The sequence below is a fragment of the Cricetulus griseus genome, chromosome 2 (assembly GCF_003668045.3).
Source record: "Cricetulus griseus strain 17A/GY chromosome 2, alternate assembly CriGri-PICRH-1.0, whole genome shotgun sequence".
In the NCBI taxonomy this organism is placed as follows: domain Eukaryota; kingdom Metazoa; phylum Chordata; class Mammalia; order Rodentia; family Cricetidae; genus Cricetulus; species Cricetulus griseus.
Window position 1 is genome coordinate 173,378 of NC_048595.1, and position 27,181 is coordinate 200,558.

The following is a 27,181-nucleotide window of genomic DNA, read 5'->3' on the forward strand; positions in this document are numbered from 1 at the left end:
TATTCATACAAAATAATTTATTTTTAAATGTACCATTCATAATGGCCACAGAGAGCTGGCAAGTTGCTGCTGTAGCATGGGCAGAGGCGTCCTGCTTCTTCATTTTCACTCTTATTAAGAGAAGTAGCTGCTCAGCATCCCTACCAAGTGGAAAAGTCCAGTCCTTTCTAGAGAAAGGAGGGATCCTGGTAAAATGTCTTATGAAAGGAAGGACCGGGGGTGGGGGAGGAAGGGGTGGACTTTGGTCAAGATGTAAAATAAATGAATACATTTAATTAATAAAAAAAAAGGAAGGATGGCAAACCACTGCCTTTTGGGCAATTCGATGTGTTCAGGAAGGTCAGGGGCCTGACCAGACATTCCTGGGTTCCTTTCCCCATCTGTGTGACAGGGTCAGAGGGCAGATTCTGGGGCTCTTAGAAGCCTGTATTTCTTAGAGGCTTTGAAGACCCTTTTGTATCCATTGGCACCCAGCCCGAGAGAGTGAGGGGCACATGTGTCTTTGATTCTGGGGGACCAACTTCCAAAGCTGTGTTCTTGATCTATGTAGGTCAGGATCTATCCATGGAGCAAGTGGGATAGCTGGCCTGGCCCAAGTGTTGACCCTAGTTGTTGGCTAGAGGTCCAAAAAAGAGGGCATTGGTAATGGGGGTGACAGTGGCAGTGGCTGCAGGTGGCCGGTTAATGCAGCGCAGATTTCCAGTTTTGAGTGCACATTGCACAGGCCAGAGTACCACACAAAATAGCATTAGCAACAGCACAGACACCAGTGTTACACGACGCCAGTCTCCAAATCTTGCCCAACAGCGGGCCAGATAGCCTTGGTTGGGTGCAGGATCCTGGACAGGTGCAGGTAGGGTGGGCTCAGCTGGTTTGCTCAGGCCTACATCCACACACACAAAGTCACTGGCCTCTTGTCCAGAAGTGGTGGGCAAGGGACGGCAACACAGTTTGGTGCCCTCAAGCCACACAGGCTCCTCCTTCCGTAGGTGCACCGGCATCTTGGCCTGTAGCTGACGACTGGTGCGCAGTGCAGGAGCTCCAGCAGCAGGTACAGTTGTAGGCTGCCGGCAGAATGGGCAGGGCACAGCTTCTCTGCCAGGACGGCCTGCAGGCTGGGCAGCCGCCAGCCTAGCCAAACACTCAAGGCAGAAGACGTGAGTACAGGAGAGCTCCTTGGGCGTCTTGAAGACGTTGTCATAGCCTGAGAAACAGATGGAACACTCCAGTGGGGAGGCCACCTTCTCTGAGCCAGGAGTACTGGGGGATCTGGGGCTGCCAACTGAACCAGGAGACCTGGGCACTGTGGTTGTGGAGCTGCTCTGGCAATGGGGTGGCATAGCTGTATGCCACACCTGCTGGCTTGATGACATGATTCTGAGCTGTGGAACAGAGAGACAGGCCATCATGAGCTGTTTTTTCTGTTAAGCCAGCCTGTCATACCTCTTCTTCTCTTCCCCAGCATCAAATTCAAAGATTCCAATGACAGACACTATCCACCTGTAAGTACCTCCAAAATCCCATCCATGGACAAACTGTAACCTATCCTCTTGCATTTATTATAAGGTCAACAATCCCATGGTACCCCAGGCATGGACAGTCTAGATGGGTTTCAAGAATAGAGGCTATGTGCTAGGGGTTGTCAACATGATTCTGGATATATTTATTGCCTATATTTATATTATATTATAAATATTGCCTATATTTACCCATGCTGATAATGAGAGTGGCCCACTGCCACTGCTATTTATGTCTGTGCTCTGCAAGGCTGAACCCATGCCATAAAATACTAACAGCTCCAACAGAGAAGGCAGCTCCAAAGTGGAGTGACTTAGCTAAGGTCTTCTGGATCAGAGCCAATGAGAAGCTGGGCCCTGGCAGGCTCATGAGCTACCTGTGGCTCTGGAACAGGTGGAAGGGGTTTGAATTTGGTCCCACTGTGGGTCCCTGATTTGTATGGCATACATCTGAGTTGCCAGCAGATATGTAAGGAGTTTGGGGTCTTTGGAAGAACAGCTAGGTCCACAAAGCTCTGAGAAACAGGGAGAGCCTTAGTAGGGACCTGAGAAGTTTTTTTAAACAGCTGTATCCTGGAATCTGTGGCCAGCTTGTTTGGTAGGGATAGAAACACATGCCAGAGGTCAAGGGTTATAAAAATGGTCCTTAGCCAGTGATCAGAGAAATGAAGCTGCCTCAGACATGCTCACACATGCACTTGTGCAGACAGACAGACAGACAGACAGACAGACAGACACACACACACACACACACACGCACCTGCCCTGTTCTGTCAATATCTAGTCATAATACAGTTGCCTGTCAAGGAGAAGGTGGGATATAGAAGATCCAGGCTTTCTTTGACAGCTCACTCCACTTCTCTGAGAGGAATTCTAGAAATACTGACCACTTAGTAATGTTCACTAACCTCCTGTAGGCCAAGATGGCACTTCAAGAGCAATAGGCATCCTGACCAGAGAAGAGTATTTCACCACAAAAGCCTTGGCTTTATAATCCAGGGGGCCCAGCAGTCACAGCAGAGATGACCCCTCCTCCCTGCCTCACTGGTCAACCCCAAGTGGGTGAGTAAAAAGAATGGCTCAAGGATTGCTGAATCATCACTGGGTCTATGTGAATCATGTGACATCATGAGGGCTGCAACCTTCTGGCATTCAATGTCACCACTTCCTGGATGCAGCAGTGGTCTTGACAAGGTCTGATGAGGTCTATCCTCCCCTGACCTGTGCTGCTCATAGGACTGGTTCTGTAGCACAAGGCCTCACCTTCCATGAAGGGACCTCACCCTGAGACTGCATAGGTGAAAGGTGAGTACAGGTTGAGCTGGCCTTACCTGGTAGCTGAGAGTCAGCAGTTCCTGAGCATGATCCTCTTCACCAGCCACAGCAAAACACTGTGCCTCTAGGCTGACCAGTTCTAGCAGAGTTTGTTACCCCCTTTTCAGGTCCAGTCAAGTCTCCGCTCCACCTGGCAGGTGTTTTTCCACAGGCCAGCAGTCAACAGCCTTCTTGTGGCACCGGTCTAGCTGGTGTGCCTCTTCTGTGTGTATGTGGGAATGGGAGGCAGGATGTATGTGTTCATCCAGGAGCAGGCTGACTGAGACAGTGTGAATTCTCAGGCCATGAGCTTTGAAGCAGGTTTATTTATACCCTCCAGCTAATGGCAGCTGGGGGTGTGGCCCTGAACACCCGGAACACCAGAGATTGGCTGGTCTCTCCCTGGCAGGCCCTGAATGGGTGGGGAGCCAGGGGAAGGGTTACAGTCAGGATGGGTCTAGGATCAGAACAGGCCTCTGGTCTTAGGACTCCAGACTGAGAGCAGATGCTCAGGTACTCAGACAAAGCCCCTCTCCTTTGGAAAGCAAGTGTGCTCACCTGGTCCCAAGTGTACTCAGAAGGGACCCTTCAATGAGCCTAGCACAGACTCAGACACAGCCCAATTTGCACTTTTCTGCCCCATCTACTTGTGCCCACCAATGTCCTGCCCCTTCTTCTCCCATCTCACCTATATTCTCACAATTGCTTCATGCAAAACCCTCATGTGCTGCTGCTTCAGAGCCCTATTGCCTTTGGGGACCTCCTTGTCCTGGATTGCAGGAAGTAGGGGTGAGAGGTCAGGGCTAGGCAGGCCTGAGCAACAGCCTAGATGGTGGGTCAAGTTAAGAATACTAGGGGGAGGTGGTACATACCTTTAATTCCTTAATTTAAACTTGGAAGGCAGAGGCAGATGGAACTCTGAGTTTGAGGTCACCCTGGTCTACAGAGCTAGTTCCAGAACAGTCAAGGCTACACAAAGAAACCCTGTTTGAAAAAAAAATCAATAAACAATAAAATAATAATAAATAATAATAATGACCCAGGCTGGCTACAGTATATTACGGGTACCTGTTTGGCACCATTTGTTCCACACTTCAGGAAGGAAGCCCCTAGCCTGTAGGTATTCTTGGAAAGATGGGATCTCAAGAAACTTTGATCAGGTGACATAGTAGAAGAAAGTGTTGTTCAAAGGAGTTGGTGGGCAAGGAGCATCTAGGGTTGGGCAGGGATTGCCACACTGTAGTGGGATGGACTGGAGACTGTGACCAGTAGCATAGGCAGCCGCTGGCCTGCCCCAGGTCCATTGTGCTGAGATATTCTTGCTGACCAGACTCAATAACACCAGTGGTCTTTTCTTTTCCTCGCCTACTTTGGTCAGGCCAGGTTCTTCCCTGTCCCTGAGATTTAGTTTTCTTCTGGCCAAGCACAATGAATTGCAGGGTCCTGAGATGGGAGCTCTCACATAGGCCTGTGGGAAGGGAGGAGGACCTCATCATGATGGAAGAAATGGCTGCCCTTAGGTACTCAAAGTACCTACCCGAAAGTACCACCCAATGGTCCAGATCCCCAGAAGCTACCACAATTTTGCTCCTAGATATGTTTATGATCAAAGCCAACTTTGAAAGGAGCTAAGATATGGGGGATTGTGGGAACCTGGGGACAATGTCCTATCAGAGGAAAGGGGTCTGAACTCTGGAAGGATTGAGGCTCTCCTGCCTAATTCCATGAGTACTAGTAATCAAAAATGGGGCCCAGGTAATTACAGGTTCAAGGGAAAATAGAGGTCCAGAGAGGAGGTGGAAGGCGATGGAGTCCATGACTGTAGAGGGTATGAGGGTGCTAAGAAGGAAAAGCTGCTAAGGGCCCAGTTCAAGTGCTCTGAGTAGAGTATGACTCTGTGTCACATGCTGCCTTTAGGAAACTGGAGTCTCAGATGTTCTGGGAACAATCTTCAGAAGGCTCCTGGGAGTATCCAAGCTCTGAGGTCACCAACGCTACCCAGTGAACAGTCAATGTCCAGAGGCAAGTATGCTGTGAGGCCTTAGGAATCTATCAGGTTTCTCACAGCCCTGGCCTTCTCCCAGGCCTGACCCCAGGGGAGTCAACTCCCTGCTGACAGAGGGACTAGGACTTTGAGGAGCTCCAGCCAATACAGGAAGAACTTGGACTATACACTGTTAAGGGCAGTAAACAGGTCCATCTTAACCCTATCCTAACCAGCAGGAAAGTGACAGAAATCACCAAGCAAATCAATGTATGGATGTGCACATTAACATACAACTATCATTGACTGAGCATGTGTATGCATTTGTTTTAGCATATGCCCATAAGGCCAACCTTATTTCCTATCTCCTCACTCTGGGCCCCACTGCTCTAGGGTTAACTTACTTACCCCATCCTTACCAAAGAGGTCATAGCCTCTCAGAAGTACTCCCAAACCTTCCCTGACTACAGTCCTCACCACCAAGGCTGTGGACCTGGATGCAAGTCCCTGATGATGAACTGTTGGGAGACAAGGCATGGCTAGTGTATGAGGTCTTTTAAGACCAGGACCTTTTTTAGGTTCAAACTTAGGCCCACCCCTCATCTCTGCTTGCCTGGTGCTAGTCATCTCTGCTGACCATTCAACAATGGATATGGGATGCTGGTTGCATATTCTTTTTTTTTTGCATTTTTCTCTTTTTATTATTATTATTATTATTATTATTATTATTATTATTATTATTAATTCAACTTAGGGAACAGGCTTGTTTCACATGTACTTCCCCTCTCCCTCTCCCTCTCCTCACCCCCATTCCTTCTCCCCCATGGTTGCATATTCTTATTGGTACTGGCTGCCCTATGGCCAGAATTCCTCCTGAGGACTCAGCTGCTAGCTGAGTAGAAATTGGTTTCCCCACAAGTAAGGTGTACATGGGTACTGCGATGGAAGAGGTAGACTTGTTTAGTACTGACCATCTTGTAGGTTTGTCCTGTGTCAGTTCTTCCCATGCTTGTGACCAAGCAGGACCAACCCTGCCCTATCACTTTAAGGGTCCCTGGCCTGGCCTGGCCTACCTCCTAATGCTATTGTTGGTCCTTTCTTGTCCCACCCATCCTTAATGAGCTGGCTTTGGAACACTTCCAGTGCTGCCCAGTAAAAATCACTGATCATATGAAGGAATGAGGGTGTGGGGACCAGAAAGTAGAGGGGTGGGAAATGAGTGACAGACCCATGGAGGTGGCTGGAATAATCTGAGGTTTCCACTTTGGAGTGCTTGGGCACTTGTTACTCAGGATGAGCTGGTAGAGGAACCATCTGTGGCCCCCGAGAGCCAGACAGGCAGCCACTTTCTCATGCTGCCTTCCCTGATTACTGCCAACATCCCTTGCCAATTCTCGTTAGAAATCATACTGAGGAACCCTAGGCTTTAAGGTGCTTATGTTGGCTAGAGCACCCAACTCTGCTTTAGGACCCAGGGCAAGGCGTTTGGTTTCAGAACAAAGAATTTGGGTCTGGAAACCTACACCTTAGCCTGAGGGCATCTTACTCCCCAGCATTTTCTGAAATATGGCCAAGGATGGAGGGATGCTCTTTGGATGCCAAACTCATTTCAGGTTTCAGCAGATGTCTTGGTCCACAGCCCTCTAACCAGTGCATAAAGAGGGCTACAGAAATTACAAAGCAAGGGCAGTGTCTTAGTCAGTGTTCTATTGCTGTGAAGAGACACCATGATCTCAGCAACTCTCAATAAAGGAAAACATTTAATTGGGTCTCACTTACTGTTTCAAAGGTTTAGTCCATTATCAGCATGGGTAAAAGCATGGTGACACACAGGCAGACATAGTGCTGGAGGAGCTGAGTTTCTACATCCAGATCCACAGGCAACAGCAGAAGAGAAAGTCACTGGGCCTGGCTAGAGCTTTTGAAACCCTAAAGCCCACCCCAGTGACATACCTCCTCCAACAAGGCCACACCTCATAATTCCTCTCAGGTAGTGCCACTCCCTGGTGACTAAGCATTCAGGTATATAAGCCCATGGGAGAACATTCTTATTCAAACCACAATAGGCAGGACCTCTAGAATCCCTACGCTTTCATTCTGCACTCCTTAACTAGTTCCTCCATTAGTCAGCAGACAAACATCTCCACATCTACCCATGCACTTTGAGTGGGACCACGACGCTGCACTTAGGTGGCCAGTATAGAGGGTCCTGTTTTCCCTAAGGGTGACTTGGATCCATAAACTGTCAGTGACCCCCACAAAATCTAGTGATGTATCTATTTTTTTTTGAGACAAAAAAAAAATACAGTTTTCTCTGTATTACTTGATTATCCTGGAATTTGCTTTGTAGATCAGACTGGCCTTGAACTCACAGAAATCCACCTGCCTTTGCTTCCTAAGTGCCGGGACTAGTGTGCACCACCACGCCCAGCTGCATCTGTAGTTTTATCTGAAGGACCATGCCACACTTGATTGGCAATCTATCTCAAGTCCTAAGGAGCTTGGTAGTCACTTCATACAAGACAGTGTTCTAAAATGGTACGGGTTATATATGGAACAGGCCAGGGTCACATGTGGAGATGGACAGACAATAAATGGCAGGTCCTGGATCCTGCTGAGGGGCTCCTCTTTGCCTCTTGGATTCCCTGTCCACTGAACATGGCAATGGGGCAGTTGGCCCCCACACACTGAATAGATAACACGTGGGGTAGTAAGACTAGAGGAGAGAAGATCTAGTCTAGTTTAATTGGTCCAGCTTTAAATCACTGCTGCTACCTTAGCCACTGGTTCAAGTCTGGGAAAGTAAGCTCATATCATTATTAGTAAGATCAGATGTGGGCCAGATGTTGAAGAAGATGCTAGATACCCCTGACCCATAGAAGGAGGGTGGCATGAGTTGACAGGGCACCTCCTTCCACAGGAGCATATGGCCAATGCCACCAGCCACACTAGCTTCTGGATGCTTAGAGCAGCAAAGACAGGACCACTGACAAGCTCAATGACACAAATGACCTGCAAGTGTTCAGATATGGAAGCCTTGTGGGTAAACATTTTACTTTGAGTACCCAGAGTCTGCTCCTGGGAGACTAGGTTCTGCTGGTCTCTGGAATCAGGAAACCTAAGACACCCAATTGTGCAAATCTCAGAAATGTGTGCCTTAGCAGAAACGTTGGAGCAACCTTTCTCTGATATCAGTTTTCAGGTTGTTTTCTCCACTGTCTGGGCCTTGGTTTCATTCTTCTTAGCTTGGTGGTGATGGAGAGAGTCCTGTCTAACATGGGTTCCACTGGGTGGCCTCCAGAAGTTTTGACCATTTAGATCAAGCCTATGTTGTAGCTGTTACAGATGCTGGAACTTTGCTGTGACTCCTGAGGGGCCCAGGCTCGATCTGACTTGTTCTTGAGTCCCCAGGTCTCACAAACAGATGGTTACTCCTGTTAAACCATACAGTAAAGCTGGAACAGAAGATCTCTTGACATGGAGGTTAGCTACCCCTAGCATTTGTATGTATCTGTCACTTGGAGCCAATTCTGGCCTATCTTAAGCCCCAGGCCCTTTGTGTGTTGAGCTCACTGGAGGGGAGCCTTAGGTCTCCAATGCTATGCTGTGAAGTCTCAGTTGACCTCCAGGTCAGACGTTGCTGATGTGGGCCTCCACTGTGGAGAAGGCAGAAGGATCCCTATTCTTGTCTGGATGCTGCTCACGCCTGATGTATCTTGGTTTCTTCACTGAAATGGGGTTAGAGATAAGCTGAATCAGAAATAGGTGACGTTCTGGTCTTTGCCAGCACTGTAGGCTCCCAGGAGCATAGTGAACAGCCACAGGGCACAAAGCCCATGTAAGGTGTTTATTCTAACAAGGAAGTGATGCTCATTAGGCTCCACTTGTGCAAAGGCAGTTTCTTCTAATGGAGGTGCCCATGAGCTCAGTGTTTCCTATCAGACCCCCAGACCCCACACCTGGTACCTGAGCCTAGAAGACTGCCCAGCTATTCCTTAGTACAGAGTATAGACCTGCATTATGCTGTACAGGGAGTTGGATGGCACCCTCTAAAGACAGGGTCATACCCCGAGCTTTGAAACTTATGAACATAACCATAATTTTAAAAAAAGGTCTGTGCAGATGTGATTCTATTAAGGCAGGTGAGATCATCCTAGATTAAGCAGGTGGGCTCTGAATCCAATGACTATTATCCTCTTCAGAAGGAAAGAGAGACATGGATGATGTGGCCACAAAGTCACAGGAGATATGAGACACTAGGAGCTGGAAAAGACATGAGGGATTCCCCAGCCACCAAGCCTTAGAATACATGTCTCTCACCCCAACATCTTGATTTCTAACTTCGGGCTCCAAGAACTATCAAGGCATACACTTTTCGTGAAGTGGCTAGTGTATTTTGCTGTATTGGTGGTACAGGTCACTGACAACATCTGTGATGTACTCAGGGACAAGACTGCTTCAGAGAACTTGAGACAGATATTAATTGGCATAAAGTAGGTCTGATGTCATCAAGGAACTACTTTATCTTCAAAAGAGAGAAACACTGTCACTGGTTAGTCTAGACCTCTGCACAGTGAAGACAACGAGATGGGGTAAGAAGTTAAATAAATCTGCTCTAGGGCTTACTGGCCAGTCAACCTCTCTGTGCTCATGGCCTCTTCTATACAGTGGGTTACAACTTTTGATAGGTCTGGCAGGGAAAGGCCCAAGAACTGACATGTTCCTTGCAGCTCTCAAGCAGAGCTAGACTTAGACATGACTACACAAGAAGCAGGGAGTCTGGCCCTAAGCTGAGGAAGGAAGACAGCATGGAAACCAGGTGGGTTGATGGGAAAGAAGAGGAGTAATGCCTGCTGAGCACCTGTCCTTGTCCCTGCCTACTCAGAGTATGTGAAAGCAGATCAGGTTCCAGAGAGGGACCTTTATGGGGATAAAACCATAGAAAAGGCTTTGAAGACTGGTCCACAGTAAGCCCTTCCACCCAACTCCCATAACATGCTGTAGCCTGTACCTGAAGACTGTGGCAGGGGGACCATCGCAGCCTTGAAAAGAGAAAGGCAAAGTGAGACTTGGATGGCCTGGCACAGGTACACAGATCTCAGGGTGCTCATCTAGTTGGGTGGGTTACTTACTGTTTCACCAGGCTGCAGGACAGGGGCTGGGGAAGAAAACAACATGTCACTCTGCTGCCCAGCAGCTGCCTCAGCTCTGAGTGCCCTGAGCACCTGGAGCCTGGACAGCTGCTCAGCCACATCTCTTACCTTGGGAACTCTAAGCAGCAGGGCCCAGACTCACATTCTCAGCTATAAGAACATCAAAAGGCACTCTGTGTTGGTGAGTCTGGGCACAGTGGAGTCCCTGTGCCTGTTCTATACCCGCTGGGAACCACCTATACCCTGAGCAGGGACAGACACTGGACAGTACCCTTGAGGCTAGGCAGGTGGAAATTCAGCCACAGGAGGAAGTACCTCTGTCTCTCCTGTAGAAAACCTCAGGAAGTTTACTGGAGCGCTTGAGGTAGAAGAACCCAGCCACAGAGAGGATGAGGCCTGTGCTGATGAAGAGTGTCCCCAGGAAGAGGGAAGCTGCCACATCAGGACCCCCTGCAGGCAAACCAACAGCTGCCAGGAAAGCCTGGGTCTTGGGGGGATGGATGTCCAGTGCTCCCTGCTTAACCCCTGGGGCCCACCATTCCCCAAACATACCTGAGCCCCTACTAGGCACCAGCCACATGTCAGAAGCAGGGCTCTGCACTCAGGCTCCTCTACAAGCCAACACACCTAGCCACAAGACAAGGGACATCACACTGCCCATGCTCTCCTGGCCCAGGCTAATTCCAGGCTCCAGAAGTATCAGGCCCTGGGCTCTCTCCATTAGAATGCCCTCAGCCTCTTGGAGTGAGAATCAAGCCTCCAGCCTTGGCAGCAGGTACTCTTACTGCATCTCACTTCTGATACATGCAGCTGCCTCCTGCTCTGCTCCATTTGTTTGGGATCAGGGCATGCTAAAGGGTTAGTAGTTGACAGAACATGGGAAGTATCTTTCTTACTGAGATTCCATGGACCATGCTCTGTCTCATTGGCACTGTGTAATAGATGTGGCTAAGGTCCTGCTTATACTAACCCTACCCTAAACACCATTGTTCTGTGTAGCTGACTTCCACTGTTGAAGATAGCACCTTCAAGTGCAATTTCTGGTTGACAGGACCCATGGGAAGGACTGAGCCTTCTCAGAATAGGACTCCAAGCCTAGGACCCAGCACTGTTGAAGGATGAAGGTCAAGATAATGTGTCCGTAAAGTGACTGGGTCACCTCAGAAGAAGCAGTCTTGTACTGGAGCTCAGTCCAGCTCCCTAACCTATGGGGGCTCCTCTGACTTGGGCATATTTTCTCTACCAGCACCACCCCAGTCCTCTCTCTCGCTTGCCTGGCCATACTGCTACCCCAGACATATTCTTCCACTCTTTACACCCCAGGCCTTCATTTAAGGTGGGCTTGGGAAGACTCTGGAGATACAGACATCAGGTAGATAGTGGCTGTCCCTTCCTTGAAAACAGATCAGGAAATATGACCTGTGTGTTTGCAGTCTTGTCAGCAGCCTACATCCTGTAAGGGCAAGTTGGGATGGGGTGATGCAATCCCCAGGGCCTGGGGGTCAGAGTGGACATGGAATTCTTTCCAGACCATTTCCTTGACCACAGCTCTGTGCAAAAAGTACTTTATCATGGATATGTCTGCTGTGGGCTCAGTGGTTCAGGATTGACACTGTGGGCTCAGTGGTTCAGGATTGATATCAGCTCTGATGATGAGCCCTAGCCCCAGACCTAGATCCTAAGCAGAAGCGCAGTTCTGGACTTATGAACTAAGAGACTTACCAAAATGTGGCTGTCCAGGAGTCCCTGTGCTTCTGTTCATGGGAAACTGCATGCCCCGGCCAGTGACTATGGGAGAGCAGAACTGAGGGGAGGCCTGGGCCATCACCAGTACCCTACTGAGGCCTCCACATATGGTCCTAAGGGACATCTCAGTTTAAAGATGAGAAAGCAAGGAGCAATTCTCACCCACAGCTGTCCTTAGTGAACAGAATACTCAGGGAGGGATCCAAGGGGCTGCTCACAGATAAGGTGGGTACTGCCACTGGAGAGGACAAGTACAATGGTTCCCTTAGTGTCTCCCCAAACTGGACATGAGGACCCTTGTCAAGTATGGGGAAGCTGGGGTAGATAACTTGGAGAAGACATACGAATTCTGCACTCAGAGCCATTGTATGTCGGGAAGGTCCCATTCCAGCACCGGACACAGCTAACACTCCCATCTGCATTCCAATGCCTGTAGCAACCTGCACCAGGAGGAGATAGGGTTTTTCAGCCAAAGTAAGTCAAGGTCATCTCACTGTCTTCTGCAAGCTTTCCTGTGTTATGAATTGGTAATTTTCAATTCAGGAACATTAACACAATGTGGAAAACTTTGGGTACAGGCCCCAATTCCAGAAAAAGAAACAAACTCAGTAGAAAGCACAGAGTTCTCAACCAAGTTCCTGTGGATGTCTGTCACTAAGGCAGTTGTTTCTTCAAAGGTGCTTAGGACAGAAAATTAATTAATTAATTAATTAAAATTAATAGGTACCATGTGAAGGTCTAGCCTTATCCACCAGAACCTCTTCCTCTAGGATACAAGACAGTTGCCTATATACAGCAGTGTACCCTCACTTGGGACTCTACATCGGGGCAGGTTTGTTTGTTGTCCCTGTGCCATTTCCCAGGGTCTCTGTAGCAGGATCAAGCCAAATTTCTATACAAGATTGGCACTGACCAAAGCCACACACCATTGTGGGAGTGACCAGGCCTATATTGGCTAGTGATTTGTGGGCAGCTGTTTCCTCTCTGGTCAAGGCATCCTGAAAGCCATCTTATACCTTTACTAACATCCCCAATATACACATGCCCCATAAATGTTGATGCCAAGGCTGGATATTGGGCAGAGCTAATGTAGAGCTAAACCATGGATCACTGGACCTTAATAATGAAGGTTATAATGTCTGATCAAACAGATGGGTTGTGGTGAGATAGAAGCCTTTCTGTGGTGGCAGAGATAGTAGCAACAGCAGTGGACAATTGGTCTAAGAGGGACATCAGTCCATTCCAGCTCTTCCAATGCTGTGGGCAAACAATCACACAGGAACAAAGTCCAAATGCTCAGTTCTACTTGGGTGGAAGATTCCTGCCTACTATGCCTACTAAAGGTAAGATCAAGGAACATGGGGTACTCAGTTCAAACCTAGCACAAAGAGTGAGAGTCTCAGCAGGTGTGGTGGTGCATGCCTTTAATCCCAGCACTTGGGAGGCAAATGCAAGCATATCTCTGTGAATTCAAGACAAGCCTGGTCTACAAGAGCTAGTACCAGGACAGGCTCCAAAGCTACGCAGGGAAACCCTGTCTCAAAAACGAACAAACAAATAAATAAATAAAAACAAAACACATAACAAACAAACCAGAAAAAGGAGTGAGATTCTCCCCAGAATCATCCCTTTTACTAATTTCCTGTATTGAGATGCAACTGACTCTATCATGGCTGCTGCTGAGTTGCTAAATGATAATGCAGGGAAAGGAGGTAGCCAGAGACAGACACGTGGTAGTCCTGAAGGCCTATGGGGCTTCACGTCTCCCTACACAAACTTGATTATCTCCATCCCTGTACCTGTGTCCAGAGACACCTTGGACTTTAGATTCTGACTTTGCATCCATCCTTATTCCAGACCCTCTGTGACTAGCATTACCTTGGCCTAGTAGCCTGCACCCACTGAGCCATCTTTGGACAGTCTGTTGCCCCATGAGATGCCAGGCCCTGGGCATTCCTGTTAATGTGAAGGGATCCAGAGAAGTTCAACTTCCAGAATTATAGGTTAGAAGGCTGATGAAGGCTCTTTGACATCTGTGGTGATTTGAAAGAAAATGGCTCCCATAGAAAAAGAGGTATGGCTTTGTTGGAGTAGGTGTGACCTTGTTGGGGAAAGTGTATCACTGTAGAGGTGGGCTTTGAGATCTCCTATGTTCAAGCTACCCCCAGTGTGGCACACAGTTCACTTCCTATTGCCTGCAGACTAAGATGTAGAACTCTCAGCAACTTCTCCAGCACCATATCTGCCTGCATGCCACCATGTCCCACTATGATAATAATGAACCAAACCTCTGAAACTGTAAGCAGACCCAATTAAATGTTTTCCTTTGTAAGAGTTGCCATGGTCATGGTGTCTCTTCACATAATAGAAACCCTAAAAAAGCATACTCAGATTTTCTCTGCTCATTGCAAAACAATGCCCTCTTCCCCTTGTCACTACACTCATCATTGATCCCCACCTCCCTTCCAGCCTCAACATTTTGTCCATGTCCTCCTCCCATGGCATCTGACCAATGATTTTGGGGTGCCTGCTTTCCTGAGCAGTCTGGGTTCTTGTAGTCTTGAGTGTAATGGAAGTCAGGACAGGTGCCAAGGAGTGCCTCTTGACAAACCCAGGGACAGCTCTGGGCCAGTCCTAGTCTAAAATTAATAGCAGCCCAGAGTCATCCCCTCAAGACTGACCACCTTTTTATCATAACAATTTCTTGCTTCAGGACAGGCCAAGACAGTGGGTGGCCCTGACATTTCACTTCCTCTCCTAGATGCCCCTATTTGTCTTCTTTCACTAGCCCTAACCTCTGTTAGCTGCCTCTAGAAAGTCCTACCTTCATAGCCTCCTAGAACCTTTTGTGGGATAACGCTCTCACCTTGGGCATGCTGACATTGGAGATGGACTGTCCTCTGTGGTAGAGTCATCCTGTGCACTGAGGCTAGCGAACAGCACCCTGGCCTCCACCTTTAGATGCCAAAAGCACCCTCCTCAACTCATTTATCACCAGCTGTGATGACCAAAAATGCCTTTAGACATTGCTAGATATGCCAGGGTCAAGATTACCCCAAAGGAGAGATGATTTAGCAGTTAAATGCACTTGCTATTCTTAAAGAAGACCGGGGTTTGGTTCCTAGCACCCACGCTCACAATCATCCATAACTCCAGTTCCAGAGGACCTAATACCCTCTTCTGGCACTTGAGGGTACCCAGTATGCATGTGGTACATATGCACACCTACAGGCAAACACTCACACATAGAATAAAAATAAATAAATCTTATACATATATATAAAAAAGTACCCCAAGAGCTGTTAAGTTCCTGGAAGTGCTATCCTGGTTTAGTCTCCTTTTGAACCCTGTGCCTCCTCCTTCTTCTTCTGAACCTCCTTCTCTCTGATCCTTAGCCCTTTACAGAAAACAGTCCCTTACAGGGTCCTGCCTGGACCAGACAAGGGTGTAGTTAGGTTGCTTAAGAAGGAAACCCAGGCCAGGCGTTGGTGGCACACGCCTTTAATCCCAGCTCTCGGGAAGCAGAGGCAGGAGGATTTCTGTGAGTTCGAGGCCAGCCTGGTCTCCAGAGCTAGTACCAGGATAGGCGCCAAAGCTACACAGAGAAACCCTGTCTTGAAAAACAAAACAAACAAACAAACAAACAAACAAAAAAAGAAGGAAACCCAGGTAGGCCTCCTTTGCCCAATGTCACAGCCCGTGCTGCCCCAAGTTCCTCCATCCCCTCAGCTGTCAGACATCTAGGAATGCTGGTAGGGTGGTGACTAGTCTGATATCTACTTCCAACAATGACACTTACCTGGGCCACATAGGCCTGTGCCTGGGCAGGTAGCATTGAAGTCTACTGCATTCATACAACACTCAGGTTGCTGGGCCTAGAGGAGAAACATCTGTGAGACAGGTTGCTAAAGGCCTAGCTCATGCCAAGGACATATTTGATCATAACAGGATCTTATCTTTCTCATTATCTATAACCCCCCAAACTCTCTAGTGATGGGAGAGGTCCTTCTGTATGCTGTGAATATATGTTTCTCTTATTGGTTGATGAATAAAGCTGCTTCAGCCAATGGACAGGCAGGATGTAGCCAGGTAGGACTGATAGGCGGGGCTACCAGACTAGGAGAAGGCTGGGAGGAGGAAGGCAGAGGAGCCTCAAGGGAGATACCATGTAGCTACCAGGAAGATAGGATGCCAGACATTCTCCAGTAAGCCAAGACTATGTAGAAATACTTAGATTAATAGAAATGGGCTAGTAATTAAGGGAGAGCTAGCCAATAAGAAGACTGAGCCATCAGCCAAACAGTTATAATTAATATAAGCCTCTGTGTTTATTTGGGACTAAACAGCTTCAGGACCTGGCTGGAAAAAAACTCCATCTTCACTCTAGAGTCAAGTGACATCCCTTCAATAAGTGAGTATTCCTACTCTACTCCTACTGCAGTCCATGTTGGCAGAGCAAAGGGAAAACTCCAGCCCTAGACATAGAGACCAAACCTGGAAGTTACTGGTACAAATAGAGTTGGGGCTATCTCCCTTTGGGGATATCTTTATAAGCACCTGAACTACACTCCTGTCACATCACATGAGTCAATACCCAACAGGTCCTTCTCCCACTGGCTCCAAGTCTAGACTATGCAGAGCCTGTGGCAGTAAATATTCGGTGACTGAATAAGCCACTAAGTATAAAGGTAGACTCTGGCTATGTATGTCCAACACCAGCTACCCAGTCTCCCAAAGGCCAGGAAGGGTAAGACCTAATGAATTGGCCTGGGACCTGGACCTTGGACAGCCTGGCAAGGTGTGACACAGAACAAAGTGCCCCAAAATAGAATACTTTTGACACTGGAAAGTCCTCAAGAAGTCTTTGACTATCTCCTGCCCTTTACCTTCAAGGAAAGGCTAAGGCCCTCATAGAACAGTGCCCTCCCTGTATTGAAAGGGTAGGTCCTTGTCTCTGAAGCCATGGGGACAAGAATCTGGACACCAGCCTGGCTAGGTCCCTAGTTAATGACCATCAGATCACACCCTCTGTCCAATCATACTTCCTTAGAAATATCCCACTTCCTCAAACAGTAACATAAATACACAGGTGTTCTTATTTCATTATAGAAGCACTCAAGAAATGTAAAACTTATATTAAGTTTGCCTTTTCTCTATTTTTAATTTCTGAATTTCATCTATTATTATTTTTGCTTTATTTTGAGACAGAGTTTTATTATGTAGCTTCAGCTGGTCTAGAACTCATTGTGTAGGCCAAGGTAGCCTCAAACTCATAGCAATCTACCCGTCTCTGCCTACAGTGCTAGGATTAAAGGCATGTGCCATAACATTCAGCTTTTTAAATTTATTATTATTGTTGTGTGTATATATAGTATGGGCATACAGACAGAGGTCAGAGGACAACTTTTGGGAGTGTTTCAACTGTGGGTTCCAGTTTAGTAACTCAGAATCATCAGGCTTGGCAGAATGTGGTGCCCTTACCTGCTGAGCCATCTTGTTGACCCTGTTTATTTGTATTTAAGACAGAGTTCTGGCCAGGTTGTGGCACATGCCTTTAAATCCCAGCACTTTGGATCTCTGAGTTTGAGGCTATCCTGGTCTACAAAGCAAGTTCCAGGACAGAGAAACCCTATTTCAGAAAAAAAAAAAAAAAAAAAAAAAAAAAAAAAAAAGTATCCATTATGTAGGCCAGGCTGGTCTTAAACTCACAATCCTAAATCCTAATCCTGACTGGTGGGGGTGGCACATGCCTTTAATCCCAGCACTTGGAGGCAGAGGTAGGCAGATCTCTGAGTTTGAGGCCAGCATGGTCTCAGAATGAGTTCCAGAACAGCCAGGGCTACACAGAGAAACCTTGTCTTGAAAAAAATAAAACAAAACAAAATCCCCTCACAATTCTACTGCCTCAGACTACAAGTTTGTGGTTTTTCTTGTTCTCTGAGCCTGGTTAATAGTAAGGAGTGTCTAAAGGAAAACAGGGACACAGGGGAGTATCATACCACTATGGGAAAGATCAAGGCCCAGTGCACAAGCCATCCCTTTCATTACCCATGTTAGTTAGTAAGGGATTCCCCATACCATCACCCCCAACCAGTGGGCCCCCCATCCTGCCTGGCTTGGAGAGAATAATGGCACCACAATTCCAGATACCAAAACTCAGCTCACTGGAGTGTCATTGGCTTTGTTCAACTACTTCTGGTGGGAGCCAGGATGCCATGTGTGCCTACTAGTCATTAGTTCTCCCAAGTAAGCAATAACTAAGCAGGCAGCTCTGGGGTACAGGCAGTTCTGGAGGGTGGTTCTGCAGAGACTCTAGGCCAACTATAGCAGTAAGTAGGTCTGGCAGAGAAACTTCTAGAAAGCAGAACAAAACAGGTGATGGGCAAAGTCCAGGCATTTCCAACACTAGTGGTAGACTCTAAGGGTTAGGCTAACATCAGTGAACCCTAAATTCAAAGACTGAAATTTTTATGGGGTGAGGATCCATTGCCTCTGAGGAGGCTTCAACTTTTTGCCACTGGGCACAGGATTACCCACCTTGCTCTCTGTGGACTTGCTGGAGCCTCCCATCAGGAGGGCAGTCAGGAGCATGAGGTACTGCAGTGTCATGCTGGGGAGCTGACAGGGAGATCTGTAAGACAGAACAGTGTGCAGGGAGGAGGTACTGGTAAAGGGGGGTAGGGCTAAGAGAGGGATAACTGGGAGGGCAGGGCCAAGGTAGAGAGGCTAGGGCTTTAATGGAAAGGATGGGGCAGCCTTTCAGGGAAGCAGTGATGCAGTCAAAGCACCCTTACCTGCCCCTCCAAAATGAAAGCTAGACATCAGCTCCTTGTTACATGGTATCAACTGTTAGCATAGCTAGGGTTGTGAGGAGCTCATAGGCCTGCACACTATAGTTTTAAGGCTGCAAACTCAGTAATCAAGGCAGGTGGGCAGAGTCTTGACGGAGAGGGATGAACTGATGCCTCCTTCTAATATTATGCTGTCAGGATTCTGAAAGCAAGACCATTGTACGTCTGACTTCCCAGGGTGCAGACACAATGTCCTAGTGAAGCCCTAATCACATCTTAAGCACTACTAACAAGATATGTTTTCCTTGTAGGTAGCTAGGGGTTTGGGGTAAACACAAGTTCATTGGGAATTTTTAGTGAATCAGTGTTCTGCATTTCTGAAGGCAGAACCATGGTCCAGAGTAATACCCTAGCTTAAAAATATATTGTCACAAACCAGGCATGGTGGCACACACCTTTAATCTCAGCACTCAGGAGGAAGAGGCAGGTGAATCTCTGAGTTCCAGGACAGCCAGGGGTACGCAGAGAAACTCTGTCTCAAAAAAACAAAAACAAACAAACAAAAAAAGAGTACTAACAAGAGGAAGGATCCAGAGACCAAAAAGGAGCACAAATATTACGGTGAGATTTAAACCTTAGAACACCTGGTCCCTGAAAACTGTTGGCTTAGTGCTTATATGCCTCATTTTTAATATAATAGAGGAAAACATGCACCTACCACAGAACCTTGAGGTAAAATCACGTGTACAGTTTTTAATACTTTTTTTCCTGTTTGGGGGATAAGGGTTTTGTGTATGCTGGTTGACTTCGAACTCAATCTGTACCAATACTACTTTTTTTAAACTCTTAAAAAATTTTTATGTATGTTTTGTTTTGTTTTTCCAAGGCAGGGTTTGTCTGTGTGGCTTTGGAGCCTGTCCTGGAACTAGCTCTTGTAGACCAGGCTGGTCTCAAACTCACTGAGATCTGCCTGCCTCTGCCTCCCAAGTGCTGGGATTAAAGGCGTGTGCCACCACCACCTGGCATATATGTGGGTATTTGCATACTGTGAGCATGCCTGCAGAGGACAGAAAAGGACATCAGATCTACTGGAACTAGAGTTACAGATTGTAACAGTTACAGTTGTGAGCTGCCATGTGGGTGCTGGGAATAGGTCCTCTGGAAGAGCAGCCAGTACTCTTAACTGCTGAGCCATCTCTCCATCTCTCTCATTCCTCTTTCTTCTACCACCAAGTGCTATGATTGCAGATGTGCAATATCAAGCTTGATTTATCCAGGGCTAGGGGCTGAACCCAAGGCTTGTGTATACTAGGTAAGCATTCTATCCACTAAGCTACATCCCCATACCTTTTAATTTTTTTCAAAGATTATTTTATTTTATGTATATTAATTTTTTTTTTTTGAGACAGGGTTTCTCTGTGTAGCTTTGGAGCCTATTCTGGCACTCGCTCTGGAGACTAGGCTGGCCTAGAACTCACAGAGATCCGCTTGCCTCTGCCTCCCGAGTGCTGGGATTAAAGGCATGCACCACCAATGCCCGGCTTCGGGGTCCTTACTCTTAACCACTAAGCCATCTTTCTAGGCTCCTTGTCCCCGAAATCCCTTTTACAACAAACTTGTGTTAACTTATAAAGTAGTACTTATAAATCAATCAAAGTCCAAAATAAGAATATTTTTTGCCCCAAAGGTTACCTCTTAAAAAGCAAAAGTTAGCTGAGTGTGGTGGATCTCTTGTGAGTTTGAGGCCAGTTTGATCTACCTAGTGAGTTCCAGGCCAGCCAGAACTATATAGTGAGACCCTGTCTCTCTCTCTCTCTCTTTTTTTTTGTTTTTCGAGACAGGGTTTCTCTGTGGCTTTGGAGGCTGCCCTGTCTAGCCCTTGTAGACCAGGCTGGTCTCGAACTCACAGAGATCCACCTGCCTCTGCCTTCTGAGTGCTGGGATTAAAGGCGTGCGCCACCAACGCCCGGCGAGACCCTGTCTCAAAACAAAAACAAAAACAAAAACAAAACAAAACAAACAAAAAACAGGCCTGGCGAGATACTGGCTGCATTTCCAGAGATCCTGGATTTTAATTCCTATCATCCACATTGCAGCTGTCTTTAACTCCAATTCCAGAGGTTCTAGTATCCTCTTCTGACCTCTGAGGGCACTGAATGTATGTGGTGTATAGACATACATGCAGGCCAAACACCCAAACATATAAAATGAAAATAAATAAATCTTTAGACAAATAAACAATGTTACCTCTTATGAGACTAAGGATATAGCTTAGTTGGTAAAGCACTTTTGATCAAGGCATAACTTGGTATGGTGGCACACTTTGGAGCTGGAGATAAGAGGATCAAAAGTAGTATAGCTACATAGTATTCAAGATCAACCTGAGATCCTGTCTCAAATAATAATAATAAAATAAACATTACCTCTATGAAGACTTTTTACTTAGCAGAGGCCACTGCAGCACTGAAATAGCAGGCAAGCTGGGCATCTCCAGTTCTGGTATAGTAGTAGCCTGAGCTTCGCTTCTAGGTAGACTCTCTGAGAGAACAAAGAGAAGTTTCCCTTTGAGGCTAAAAATGAGGAACTGCACTCTCTGGCTTAGGGGAAGCTCCACTTAAGGGACCTAGGGAAAGGATTATGTGGGTCTACATGACCCACGGAGGTGAAGGTTCAGGATGGTATAGGCCCCTGTCCCATCAAGAGGAAAAGTGGGAGTTTTTACTATAATTCACTTTATACTGGATTTAAGCCAGGACTACCAGGAAAATGACCACATTGCAGGGGGAAGAGCTAGTTCTAAGGCCTGCAGGAGTGACCTATAAAGCTTTATCCAGAGCCTTTCTGGAACTCATTATTAGTACATACTTTTTCTTTATTTCAGTAATACATGCTGAATTTCAAAATACATTCTGTGCTTGACTTAACATCTCTTTCTAAGGTGTGAAATCTTCTTAGAGTCACATTCATATTACAGTGTGGCCACCCCTCAACCACAGAATGTAATCAAATTTCAACTTTTCCATGAATTTAAGGTTTGCTCACCAAAGACCATATTTCTCTGTCCTGGAGGAAAACTCTGAGATGTTAAGGACCCTAAGCTCACTCTGAGAAGAACATCCCCAGACCCAGACCAAGTAAAAAAAAAAAAAAAAAAAAAAAAAGAAGCCAAAGTCCAGCATTTCAATCAACACTGCCATTTGCTACTTAGTCAACTTTACTGAAGCATAATTTGCACACAATAACCACATCCATTTAAAATAGACAAGTCAGGGAGTTCTGAAAACACTGTGTACCTATGAGGCCACCACTACACCAAAAAAAAAAAATATATATATATATATAGCATCACAGCCTTCTATGAGCCCCCCATCCTCAACCTTCAGCTCCAGGCAATCACACTGGCTTTGTCACTACAAAGAAGTCTATAATTTCATAAAAACAGAACATACAATATAAATGGTTCCTTTAATTCAGCACCAAGGATCTTTAGATGTAGTGCATTATGTGTGTTTTGTTTACTATGCTATTATTATGTGGCTATACCTTATTTCCTTTGCTTATCACCTGCTGACAGGTTCCTAGCTGATTCTACTATTTTGGAAATCATAGGTCTTTGAATAATGAAGGCCTCCAAGTTCCAGCCTCAGTGTCCTCTCAGGGTCCAGGCCAGAGGCTTACAGCAAGGGGGTGGGGCTAACTAAAAAGATCTGAGAGTAAATGAATCAGTTCATATGCGTATCATTCCCATAGCTCTTTATTCTAAAACAAAAGGTTCTTCCTCTAAAGTTCTCTTCAAATGTTTCTCTCCAAAAGCTCTCTTTAAGACTTCTCCTCAAGCCAGGTGGTGGTGGCGCACACCTTTAGTCCCAGCAGCACTTGGGAGGCCGTGGATCTCTGTGAGTTTGAGACCAGCCTGGTCTCCAAGAGCTAGTTCCAGGACAAGCTCCAAAGCTACAGAGGGAAACCCTGTCTCAAAAAAAAAAAAAAATTTTTTTTCCTCAAAAGTTTTCTCTGATACAGACACAGATTAGCAATTCTCTGGTAATATCGAGGATACTGGGTATGCATATCTCTCAGAACCAGGAAGGCAGATAAGATCTTTGACAAAAGCAGGCCCCTCACATCTCAGAGATATGACTTGTAAAATGTCACAGAAAAACTTAAGAGGTAGGGAAGGGTTAAATGGAGTAAGGGGCTATGATTACTAAGAAGGGAAAGGGGAGTTAGTAAGTAAAACTACAGCTGTGGTGTGTGGTTAGTTATGCTCGAAGTTTGTAATTGATAAATATAGAAAAAAGAGGAGGGGATGAGACACTGTAGCTCTGTGCTTTCTATGCATTGGCTTTTGCTTTAGCTGTAGCTGGAAACACATGAGCCATGGCAATTTGCATAAGCTTCAGAAGGTAAACAGGTGGCACTTTCGACAAATGTTAGCTGATTAAAGGGGACTTCTCAGTGCTATATCAAAGAAAAAAGCTAAAGGTATGTAGTGTGAGATCCAAAGGCTGCTACTTCCAGCCTTGGGAAAAACAGTAGGGTGCTCTTACCTCTGATACTCTGGGGCCTATTTGAGAATACAAAGCACCCAGTAGATATTCTATATATCAAGATTATATAACCAAATGAAATAAACCATCTTCCTGACTTCCCACAGATACAGGTACCCAGTAAATGGTATATTTTCAAGAGATAAACACACACAAGCAGTGGCAAACACCCAAAGCTATTCTTAGGGAAGAGATGAAGTGACTCACAAGAGAAAATACAAACAGGAGCAACTGATCTTTACAGCCAGTGTGCTCCATGGCTTTGCCAGGTGGAGTACCCTATCACTCATGTGGTAGGTCACCCTGTTGAATATTAGTTATTCTGCTGTATTTCTCATGGCCCTTGACACTTGAGCACACACTGTGTAAACCTGTATTTCTATTTCTCATAGGTAAATAATCCAGGAATTTGTATTGGATCAGAGGTATGTTTAATCTGTCAAACTTTTTTCCATATATATAGTCCCTCTTTACTTTCCCACCAGCAGAGCAGAAGAGCTCAAAGGCTTTGCACCCTCACCAATATTTGGTGGGCACAAAGTGATATCTCCATCTTTTCATGTTATTAGTCACATGTTAAAAGTCACTACTGAAGTGTCTTTTCACATCTTTTACCTGTTTTAGTTGAATTGTCATTCAATTAGTAAGAAATGGCAGTTATTTAACATGTACTTATTTATTCACTTAGTGTGTGTTATGCACATCAGTATGATTAGTATGCACACACATCTCATTAAACACATGCTATAGCATGTATGTGGAAGTCAGAGAACAATAGTCAGTTCTCTTATTTCACCATGTGGGTTCCATAGATCAAACTCAGGTTGTCAGTCTTGGCTGTAAATCCCTTTACCTACTGAGCCACCCCACTTTCTCAGCAGTTCTGTATATAATTTTTAAATTTTTGATTATTTTTTATGTGTACACACACACACACAAGCACGCATGCACGCATGCACACACACACATGCACGGAAGTCAGAAGACAACTTGTGGGAGTCAGTTCTCTTCTTTCACTATCTGGGTCCTAAGAACTAAACTTAGCTTTGTGAAGCTTGGTGGAAAAGTGCTTTCGCTGCTGAGCTATCTCACTGATACCTACATATTCTTTTCTGTTGTGTGTGGTATACATGCATGTTTAGAATTCTGTGTAAGCCAGAAGTCAACATGGTCTTCTTTAATCCCTCTCCATCGTATTTTGGTGTTTTCTGATGTGCACATCTGGCCCTGGGTAGTAACATAACATACTGACATATGCCAAAGATTTAAAATGTCACATACTATTATATTCTCCCTTAAAAGGTAATCTAGGTCAGGTGTAGCAGTTCACACCTTTAATCCTAGTACTTGGGAGGCAGAGGCAAGAAGATTTCTCTGAGTTCAACACCAGCCTGGTCTACATAGTGAGATGCTGTCTCAATAAATTAAACAAATAAATACATAAATAAGGTAATACATTATAAGGTAGCTGGTGGTGGAAGAACTGAGAATAAGCATGCTCAGCCCTAAACAGGACATCTATCTCAACCCTCCCTTACCCAAGGCTCAGGTAAGATTGTGGAAGAGAGGCCAGAAAGAATTTAAAAGCTGAAGGATGAAGAATAATATTGTAAATTGCTGTCTTCTGGACATGATATAACTACTGTACACATAAACTTACTGAAACTATGGCTACTGTACAAGAGCAAACCAACAAGGTCAGTTAACATTCCAACAGACAGCATTAACTGAATTCGGTGAACCCACAAAAAGAAAAAAAAAAAAAATGATGTACCATGAGTGGTAGTACAGGCCTTTAATCCCATTCTGGAGGCAGGGGTAGGTGGATTTCTGAGTTTGAGAATAGCCTAATCTACTTATGGGTGACTGGTACCTGCAGAGGGCCAGAGGGTGCCAGATCCCCTGGAACTGGTGTTACAGATGATTGTAGGCACAAGGTAGGTGCTGGGAACTCAACCTTGGCCTCTGCAAGAGCAACAAGTGCTCTTAGTTGCTGAGCCATCTCTCCAGCACATAGTTTATTTTTTTGCGATTTATTTTTAATTATGTAATTATATGTATGTATATTTATATACATAAAATGCAGGTGCCAGTGGAGGCCAGAAGGAGTTGGATCCTCTGAAGTTGAAGTTACAGGTGGTTGTGAGCATCACATTTTCTTGCTGAATGAATACTTGCTTTTAACCACTAAGCCATTTCTCTAGCCCCTAAGCAATGCTCATCATCATCATCATCATTTTGGGTTTTCAAGACAGGGTTTTTCTGTATAGCCCCGGCAGTCTTGGGGTTTGGAACTCAGAAATTTGCCTGCCTTTGCCTCCTGTCTGCTGGGATTAAGGTATGTGCCACCACTGTTCTTTAAATGAGTTATCTTGTAGATCTAAGTTATTTTATAGATCTTATGAAGAATAGATGCAAGCTAGTTCAGAGGTTCTGTGACAGATGCTGTCAGTGGACAAGAGAGTTCACCTAAGATGAGCTCAAGCTCATCAAGATATGTGCTTGCATTGGGGAAGACTATTGAGGCCAGGATATGCTAGCCAAGAAAAGAAACTATCTGTCTAATCCAGATCTGTAGTTTCTTCTATAAGCTTCAGGGTTAGTAAAAATAATAAAAAAAAAAGCACCCAAATTATTGTGTGACTCTTAATTTTCAAGTGCACCTACCATCAAACTATTTTTGTGACCTGAATCAACCTGGGGAATCGAAGCCAAGCCATGGATTTCTGCAGGATTATGAAAGAGAAAAAGCAGGGGCTGAAAATGAAAAGGGCCTAAAATGTGAGAGGCTCTAGATTTAACTCCCCCACCCTCCACACACACACCAGGGCCCCACACACCGCATCTCCAAGGGGGAAAAAACAGAAATGAAAAAAAAGACCTCCGCCGTTCTGCCTTCTCTACACTGTAGTAATACTAAGAAACACCATCAACAAAATTATGGGCCAATAGAAGCAAGATGATCACAAGTTTGAGGCTGACAGGGGCTACATGGCCAGACCCTGTCTCATAACAAAAACAAAACACCGGGCCAAGTTTGATACCTTTAATAGACCTACTGAATTGAGAATTCACTAGGAATAGAGTTGCGGGGAGAAACTGTAAAGGCCAAAGGCCGAAATGCGGTGGGAAATGTGTCACACTGATAAACTAGTACGCACAGCTAAGTCCTCAAGAAGACCACATCCCGTGGCAGGACCTCTACAATTTCCTGACACCAACAGACCAACGGAAGTCCCACATCTCCCACGTCCTGCTCCGCTCCGGTGCACCCCCGTGCTGCCTGCGGTCCATTTCCTCCGCTCGGCCTCCCCTCCCTGTCTGCCCATTCGCGCAACCGCCACGCTCCGCTCCCGGCTCCTCCCGTACCGCCGCATCACTGACAAAATTGCAAGGGAGACAGGATGGACACTGTTCCGCTGGGCCCTGGGCGAGTCCTGGAGTCTGAGCTACCCGGAGCCCCGCGGCCTTTATCGCGTAGTTGCGGCAGCCACCTCGGTCAGACCAGGGACCCCACTCACCATACACCAGGCGGGTTCCTCTTTCGTACCGGCCGCCTAGCGAACGCCCCGCAAGGTCCCCCTGGGATTTGTAGTCTCTGGTCCACCCCTGCCAAGGCGTTGGCGGGTGTCGCTCTGCACAAAATACTACAACTCCAGGCGGCCCCCTCGCCCCGTTCGTCCGGGATTCTTTCCAGGAAGCTGGGTTATGCCCAGAGCACTGATTGGGAAATATAGTCTGAGACTTGGACTGGGTGGCGGAGGTGGGGGGGGAAGGTTGGTGGGGCGGGGGCGGGAGGAGGGGGAGACGACACGACACCACGACTACATTCCCCAACGTCCCTAGCGGCGGCCAATCGGTGCCTGGTCTGGCTCTAGGCTGGTTGGGTAGGAGTTGTGACTTCTGAGTGCCTTGCCAACTCGCCCTGGAGGATCTGAAAAGATCTCAGCTCTTCCACTCAAAGTCACGGTAGCTTTTGGAATATTTAACTAGCCCTAGGTTGTGATTGAGATGGGGCAGATGCATCTCAAACTTACTTAAAACATGATTTGATTGGCTAGCCCCATTTCAAAGTAAACACGTACAGAGTTCAAATTAAGCTTTTTGTAAAAATCTCGGTTTTCTTATT

The 27,181-nt window shown here is 46.3% G+C and overlaps 2 protein-coding genes across 5 annotated transcripts; both read right to left on the reverse strand.

Annotated features, from left to right (window-relative positions):
• Rnf223 (ring finger protein 223) lies at window positions 1-15,589 on the reverse strand. Of its 3 annotated transcripts, none has more exons than XM_035439314.1 (3): window positions 15,514-15,589; window positions 2,849-3,243; window positions 1-1,382 (listed from the first exon to the last, which is right to left on the reverse strand). In XM_035439314.1, the coding sequence occupies exon 3, from the start codon at window positions 1,371-1,373 to the stop codon at window positions 606-608; it is 768 nt and encodes a 255-aa protein (XP_035295205.1). In that variant the 5' UTR covers window positions 1,374-1,382; window positions 2,849-3,243; window positions 15,514-15,589; the 3' UTR covers window positions 1-605. The 3 variants fall into 3 exon arrangements, with proteins under 3 accessions (XP_035295205.1, XP_027254429.1, XP_035295204.1); XM_027398628.2 differs by lacking the exon at window positions 15,514-15,589 and adding an exon at window positions 3,520-3,768; XM_035439313.1 differs by lacking the exon at window positions 15,514-15,589 and adding an exon at window positions 3,704-3,765.
• Window positions 3,819-26,752, reverse strand: C2H1orf159 (chromosome 2 C1orf159 homolog). Of its 2 annotated transcripts, XM_027398624.2 has the most exons (10): window positions 26,574-26,752; window positions 20,929-21,043; window positions 18,252-18,345; window positions 15,514-15,589; window positions 12,059-12,154; window positions 11,691-11,756; window positions 10,284-10,418; window positions 9,948-9,973; window positions 9,827-9,857; window positions 7,524-8,543 (listed from the first exon to the last, which is right to left on the reverse strand). In XM_027398624.2, the coding sequence occupies exons 3-10, from the start codon at window positions 18,321-18,323 to the stop codon at window positions 8,446-8,448; spliced, it is 600 nt and encodes a 199-aa protein (XP_027254425.1). In that variant the 5' UTR covers window positions 18,324-18,345; window positions 20,929-21,043; window positions 26,574-26,752; the 3' UTR covers window positions 7,524-8,445. The 2 variants fall into 2 exon arrangements, with proteins under 2 accessions (XP_027254428.1, XP_027254425.1); XM_027398627.2 differs by lacking the exons at window positions 7,524-8,543; window positions 11,691-11,756; window positions 12,059-12,154; ... (2 more) ...; window positions 20,929-21,043; window positions 26,574-26,752 and adding exons at window positions 3,819-4,299; window positions 10,521-11,684.
• Window positions 26,753-27,181: the final 429 nt, after the last annotated feature.

Coding starts and splice junctions, on each gene's coding strand:
- Rnf223 (XM_035439314.1), bottom strand. CDS start 1,373: ATGTCATCAAGCCAGCAGGTGTGGCATACAGCTATGCCACCCCATTGC.
- C2H1orf159 (XM_027398624.2), bottom strand. CDS start 18,323: ATGACACTGCAGTACCTCATGCTCCTGACTGCCCTCCTGATGGGAGGC. Junction 9,858..9,947: donor TCCTGCAGCCTGGTGAAACA/GTAAGTAACCCA, acceptor TCTCTTTTCAAG/GCTGCGATGGTCCCCCTGCC. Junction 8,544..9,826: donor CCCCCTGCCACAGTCTTCAG/GTACAGGCTACA, acceptor ACCCCATTTCAG/TGAAGAAACCAAGATACATC.